The 7,788-nt window shown below is 35.2% G+C and overlaps 1 protein-coding gene across 1 annotated transcript in view; it reads right to left on the reverse strand.

The window, feature by feature from the left end:
- Nucleotides 1-7,788, reverse strand: part of LOC115445977 (dedicator of cytokinesis protein 7) — a 47,563-nt gene that overhangs the window by 14,235 nt on the left and 25,540 nt on the right. The window contains 1 exon segment of the mRNA XM_037441705.1: nucleotides 7,457-7,615. Within this exon segment, the coding sequence (XP_037297602.1) occupies nucleotides 7,457-7,615 (159 nt within the window).

Raw genomic sequence — 7,788 nt, forward strand, 5'->3', positions numbered from 1 at the left:
GCACACTTTTTAAAAAATATAGGAGGTAGATTGTCACAACCAGCTCCCTTATTTATATCAAGATTGCTTAATAGTTTTGAACTTCTTGTGGACTAATTGAGATGTCATGAATTATATTTAAATGTAAATTGTCAGTGTTAAAAAACGGTGATGAATAATATTGTAAAGGTAAACTGAAGTTCCTTTTGAAAAATTCATTGAATGCAGAACAAATATCTACTGGGTTATCAATTTGCGTAGCACCATAATTCATTTGTTGGGGAAATTAGAACAATTTTGCGCTTAGACTTTACATAATTCCAAAAGAATTTAGGGTTGGATTTAATTGTTTCTTGAGCAAACTTTGTATATGATACATAACATTCCTTTTGTAATTTCTTTTGTCTGCTCCTTAACTCTGAGAAGAGTTCATAATCCAGCTGATTTTTGTGTTTTTTCCAAGATGCGTGCAATTTACTTTTTTCTTTTATTAAGTTAATAAGTGCCCTACTGTACCACAATGGGCAGGAATATGTTCCACCACAGCGAACTTTCGGTATAAACTTATCAATTATTTTATTTATGATTGAGTAAAATTGATCTGTAATATTATCCAAATAAGGATCAGTTGAGATAAAGCTCCAATCTTGTTTAGAAAGTAAGTTATTGATATTAAGATAGTCTCCACGTCTAAATTGGTATTTCATTTTTGAGCACGGCTTAAGAAAAGGCATTAAAAGGTCTGTGGCAGTGATGTCGAGAGATGGATGGTAAGGATCTTCGGGTACAAGCGCTGAGCTCGATTTTTGTATGCTTATAGGGAAATCCGAAAAGACTAAGTCTAGGGTATTACTACTGCTATTACTGAGCTTATTGTACTGTGAAAGACCTATAAAAGAGAAGTTTGATATTAATTCAGATGCTGCAGTTTGCACGTCCACAGATCCTTTTTTAAGAATTACGGGTTGGCCAGATGTCCAATTCAGGCACGATAAGTTAAAATCACCTGCCACAAGTAAATGATCGTGAGGGTGTTCGTCACGAAATGTTGTGAGTATTTCTATTAATTCTTTAGTTCGCAGAGGTATTTGCGTGTTAGGGGGTATATAAACTACTGCTATATGGAGGTTAAATGTCGAACCTATTGTTTTGGCAGGAATAGTGACCCAAATGCACTCAAGGGCAGTACGGTAGTACTCCGGCCTAACTTGCGCTTGTAAATCAGAGCGACTCAATATTATAACACCGCCCCCAAGGGACCCGCGATCTCGACGAAAAATAGTGTATTTCTCATGACAGACTTCTGCATCTAAAATACCATCACAGAGCCAGGTTTCAGTGATCATGATAATATCATGATTTGATAGAAGAATGTTATTATAAAATATATTAGTCTTTGTTCGCAGACCTCTAACATTTTGATAGAAGAGTTTTAAATTTTTACCTTTGTTAGCCATAAATATAATAATGTGTATACGAACTGTTAATAGTGTCTAAAGATATTTTATAGTTTAATAATAATATAGATTTTACTTTACTCATAAGACAATGATGTATGCCATCATAATAGATTATTCGCTTTACGAAAAAGACTAAAATATAATGATCAGCACATAGATATAAAGTAAGAAACGTTAACAATAAATGAGTATGTGTACTAGACAATGTATTTTTTAAATTACTATTTTTTATTTGGTGATGTATTTTTGTGTGTGTGCAATGTGTTTGTATAAATGTGTTTAAGGATGTGCTATACGTAGTGTAATGATAATAGTTTATAACGCTATTATGTGAGTGTAATAAGCAACTAGAGTAGACTAAATTAACAGCAGCAAGTATAAGTAAATACATTATTAAACGATCTTGGACAGATCGGTGGAACAAGATATTAGGATGGGGGGCGAAACCTCGTTTCTCCGCACATAAACGCGGCAGTTTTTTGTCCATATAAATTTATAATTGGCTTCTTTAGCCCTTAATTTACATTCATTTAGAAGTATTTTATTTTCTACCGTAAGATGTTCATTCACGTAAATCCGAGTACTCTCGTCCCCATACCTAACTCCTTAGTATTTAAGTTGTGACGTTTACGAGCCGCTGCTACAATTCGGTCCTTAATAGCACGTTGTTTTAGGCGAACGATGATAGGTCGTGCGCGAGCGGCGCTCGCTGCGCGCCGCGGCTGCACCCGGTGAGCAAACTCGATGTCCGTCGGTTCGATTGAGGCCCCAATATGCTGTGCTACTTTTGTAATAATATTTACTGTGTTTTCTTCCGGGTTTTCAGGTACCCCGGTTACTTCAATATTCTGCAAACGTGTCCACTGCTGTTGTTTCATTCTGTCCTCTTCTAATGCTTTAATCCTCGTAGTTTGAGCAAGAATCTCTTCTTTGAGTTTTTTATTTTCATCTTTAATACATTTTAATTCAGAGGAAGTGCTGCCAAGCAATTTCTTAACATCAGCGAGCTCTTTTAATAGGTCGTCATATTGCTTACTCACGAACACCAGCGATTCTTGATAGCCAGCGCATTGAGTTGTTATAGCAATGATCTGATTAGATAACCCATTGATGCTAGATTGAATGACTGACTTTATTTCCTGTTTATCGGCGTCCAAAAATTCTTTTTAGGGTATCTATAGTAATATAATTATTGACATTCTCAACCTGTTTTTTCGCAAAGTAACATTGTTATCTGATTCATCATTAAGATTTAATTTAGATGATTTTGTCTATTCATCTTTTCGAACAAAATGCATGCAAATATAAACACGTGCGGGGTAGGTATTGCGGGCGATAGATAAGCGTGGAATGCGGCACAACGAGCGAGCGGCGAGTTGTCGTAGGTTAGGAATGCGTTGCAATATTTTAAGTAATAAAACACTTATAACTCACTAAATTGTGGACGTATGCTCGTAGAAATTATTTCCTGAGAAAGCTTGTTAATTAAGCTATAATTCCATGCATCACAAACCCAGTATATTTCACTTTGACCACAGTTTTAGAATATTTTATACGGATAAAACGTATTCACTGTTTACTGTGCGACTGCCGGGCGGATTATCCATCAAAACATTATTTTAAAACATATGAATTAGTAATTATTATAGAAAATTTTGTTGTCTAAAAAGTTAGTAGAGAAAATTTTTAGATTTATTGAGTATTTGTAAATTGTTTAATGATTACTAAACAGAGGTTTTTCAAATTTGCGCTTCGAACGTCTATTTCGAAGCTCAAAATATCTTAAACCACTAAGGAACATAACAATATGTTATTTTTATCTAACTAAAAAGATCCTGAAGAAAAAGTTAGTAGAGAAAAATATCTTTTATGTTTAATTCATGAGAAATAAAAATTCAAAGAATTCGAAAATTTCAGAAATGTTGGTCATTTAAATGATTTTTTTATCACTATATCTTACTTAATTCAATATAATATTGGATTACTATAATAGAAGAACATCTCCTTAAAACATACAATTTAAAAATTCTACAAAATTAGTTCTGTTATTTTTGTATAAATATTTTAAATACCACTATAAAACGCAACGCGCAAATCGTTTCAAATTAGTCCGCCTTGAGGCTTTTTAGAGAGAGGACGTATCGCTCGTCGCTCCGGCGAGACTCCAGTTGACTTTGCTGTGCGTAGAAAAAATAGTCACGTGTATACAGTGATTGCCACATCTTAGTACTTTAGTAAGTAAAATATTTTTTCTTTAATGATTGACAATAATTTTAGTAGTTACTATAAATTATTATTATATTATTATGTTTCAGACACAATAGGAAGTAAAGCTATTTCTAGGCAAGAAAAGGAAACGTAACAACGCTGAAACTTCGGCTAAAGCAAAAGCTAAAAGATTGATGTACTAATGTTATAACATGCGTCTGTAGTTATGGTTGTTGCTTTTTTACTCATTAAACACTTGAGCATAGTTACTGAAGGAAAAAATGGAACCTTAAGCTAAAACAATTAGCCCATTGAAATGTTACATGAGCTTTGTATTTTTAGAGGACCCAATTTTATTTTTAGAACATGTGTGGGGGTCAATAGAAGCTTAATCTCAAGTTTGTGAGGTCGCCCCTTGACCCTGGCCGCCATCATGTAAAAAAGGGTGGAAAACACTTTTTTCGCGATATCTCGGAAACTATGCGTCTTACATAAATTTTGTAAAGTCATAATTTGTAGCAAATTGTTTTGCCTACAAATATGTTTATATAACTTTTTGCCCTAAATTAAAATTAAAGAAGTTATAAGCAAAAATGTGAGAAAATGTTTATAAAAGTTTTCTTTTTGCTCTATAACTTTTTTACGTTTTACAAAAAATTACCTCAAACTAACTTGTAAATGATCTTTTGAGGAAAATTGTTCCCTATAATTTTTTTTTATTTCATTCATTTAAATCGCTGTTACAGCGCTCCAAAGTTTACCGGGTTCGTCAATGCTCATGAGAATCCGGTCGAAACAAAATGTTTAACTTATTTTTGATTTTTTATTGTAAATATATTATTACAATTTTTTGTTAAATTCGTACAACTTTACTTATTTATTCCTAACTCTTTCTTTGCCATAGAACTTACCAAATTTAACTTATCGAATGTTATGCAGGTAGAAAAGGTATGAGTTACCATTTGGGGATAAAGGAGAAAAACATATTTGCAGGCAAAACAATTTGCTACAAATGATGGCTTTACAAAATTTTTGTAAGACGTTTAGTTTCCGAGATATCGCGAAAAGTGTTTTCACCCCTTTTCCAAGATGGCGGCCGGGGATAAGGGTGGCGACCCCACAAACTTGAGGTTAAGCTTCTATAGACCCCCCACACATGGCCCAAAAATAAAATTGCGTCCTCCAAGAAATGCAATATTCGGTCCTTAAATTGTAACATTTTTAATGGACTAAACGCACATTTCAAAACTCGTTTTACGCCCGCGGCGTGCGCGTTGTATGCGGTACCCGCTGTATTGGCGGCCAACTATTAGAATCGTGCGGGCCACGGTAGCACCAGCGCGCTCTGTGGTTAGTAGGTGGGCGACTGCAGTAGTCGGTAGGGGAGGGGTGGTTACAGAAATCTGACGCCATTTTCCTCCATCGTGATCGTTTCTGATATGTGTCCATGGCGTTCTGGAACTCAGCTGACCGTTAACTGTCCATCTTGTAACCGCCCGCCTTGCGATAATCGCTCGCCAAGTTTGCAGGACATAATCGGAACCGCGGTGGTTACAAATCGCACAGATCTCCGGTCGTCATGAGTTTGGAAATAAAACAGCCGTTTTTCAACCACGGCGGGCGCGAGTAAAAACCGCTTCGTGAGTTCTTAGCCTTATAGAATCACTTTGCTGTCCCGTTGTCAAAACGTTTACAACTCGCCAAATACCCAGTGCGCGAGTCCCACTCGCACTTGGCTGATTTTTTGCATAATGCATAGGTACGCTTACTTTCAAATAACAAGGTTTTTGTGTTCACTGATGCGCACTGTTAAGAAAATTCAAGTGACGAGAGACGGAATCCTATATCTTTCTCCTCTTTGAACCTTAGAAATAAGGGATTTGGTAATTTATGTAGCTAGTGAATAAAACTACTAGTAGTAGTTAGTATACCTATCTTCTTAACTATTTGGGCTAGTTTAGGTTTACACGCTCACATCAATTTTACATATAATTTTATCCTGACGTTTAACCCTGTGCAGGTTTCGGCGTCATTATACTTGTATAAATTAAACGCGTCTAGATCCATATGCAGTTTTATTTAAGTATGTAGTGTTTGCGTAAACTTCGATAACAATAATAGTATATTCTATATATTTTTTTAATTTTTAGGTAATCGTGCCTGATATTACACTCAAAATAAATAAGGTTATTAAAAGCCGCAAAATTATAGATTTTCAATATTTTTTGGATCAAATTAAAACACTCAATAACCACAACAGAGCAACAGGTTGTAGTATCGAACATTTACAACTATTGAAAGAGAATGTTTGCTTGCAGTCAACATTTTTAATGAAGTGTAATATGTGCAATATGGAATTTAAGCTATTTAAGCGCTAAGAGATATACTGATAGTATGGATGTATATCGTGGAACTGTGAATGGAGCTATGATGACTGAAGTTGGTAGATCAAATTTAAACGAACAGTTAGCTTCCATAGATTTACCAATATTAACGCAAAATGTTTACATGAAATGTTACGACGAGTTAGCTAAATGATTGAAATTAGCTGCAGAGGACAGGATGCAAGAGGCCGCTAGGGAAGAAACTGATAAAGATGTTGCCTGTGGCGATGTAAAAGACGGTATTCCCATACTTACAGTCAAAGCTGACTGCTGTTGGTCAAAAAGTACAGAACCAACTATTTTGCTTCGTCGTGTGTCGCAAATATTATGCAAAACTATGGATATAAAACTGGTAAATTGTTATACATGGATGTACAATCGATCGAGGTCACTGAGAAGCAATACCTATTAAAAAAAACTATCCAAAAATATAACCAACTTCCGAAAAAGAAGTCTTTTATTTCTCACTTTTAGTTATACACCTAAAAATGACATCTCATTACATACACCTTCTGACTCAAAATATAAATTCCAATATGTAATTTCTAATGACTTAATTTAAACTTTCAATACGCTAAATATTAAAACTGCAGATCTATGGAAGTAATTATGTGGTCCATTATAAACATCGTAGCACAGTAATTTTCCTGATTTATTGTCTGATTACGGAGTTCTGGTGCCTATCTTTCGGCTTCATGATGAGCTCCACTTTACTAAAGTACTTTTTCTAAATGCAAATGCTTAAATTTTTAAGCATTTGCATTTAAAAGTGAAAATAACAATTTGTAAAATTGCCGTTAAAATTTGTTAAAAATGTTTATTTTTTATAATTACAAAATGATACATATAAACTATTTCATGATGAATTCTTATATATTTAATAATAGAATTCTTCATTTATCATAAATTCATAAATCATAAGTTACATTCCAATTAGATAATTAAAGCGAAAAGATCAAAATTGGTTGGTCTGACTATAAAGATAGCCGACGCGCTAACTCTACGCACACAGCTACGCAACGGCTCGTGTGAGTGAATTTTGCGAAGAATTACCTATAGTTGACTTCACGCGCGGCACGTAAACGCTCTTAACAGAGCTAGGTTGATACATATAGATTAGTTGGACATAATGTGTGATTTTTATAAGTTTATATTAGGGAATATCTCCCAGCATTTTATTGACAAGTACTTCGAGACGCTAACACTAACGGCAATATTTCAATAATCCTTACATATATGATTCAGCACAAGTTTTAAAATTTGCATGTCGCCTTGCCATGATTGTATATATCGCAAAACTCGTAGAAGTTATCTTTACAACTTTTCTTGCTAATCTAAAACAACTTTAAGACCATGAATGATATTTACTGAGCAATGCATACAATAACATTAGTAACTGGTGGTTTGTATAGTGTTCCCACTGACCTGTTCCGGGAAGCTGGTGTCCTGCAGCTCGGCGTCGTGCTCGGCGTACACCAGGATGGTCTTGAGGGCGCGCCGCAGCGACTCTTCGCTGAAGGTGGTGGACGTGCCCACCAGCGACGACAGCGACATGGTCACCTGCATCTTCACGCGGCTGAAGTTCTGTGTGGTGAGGTGGTGATATCATTTTAATGAACTTCGAAAAATTAGGAGGTTCTTTATTCGATTGCATATTTTCAGAGGCCGGAAGAGACTATCTCGTTTTCACATCCATCATTGCAAATCCTGTAAGTCCGAATCTATAGTGGTACGTCATGGCACCGAGCGGTGACGTT

Source organism: Manduca sexta, chromosome 23, assembly GCF_014839805.1.
Source record: "Manduca sexta isolate Smith_Timp_Sample1 chromosome 23, JHU_Msex_v1.0, whole genome shotgun sequence".
Taxonomy (NCBI): domain Eukaryota; kingdom Metazoa; phylum Arthropoda; class Insecta; order Lepidoptera; family Sphingidae; genus Manduca; species Manduca sexta.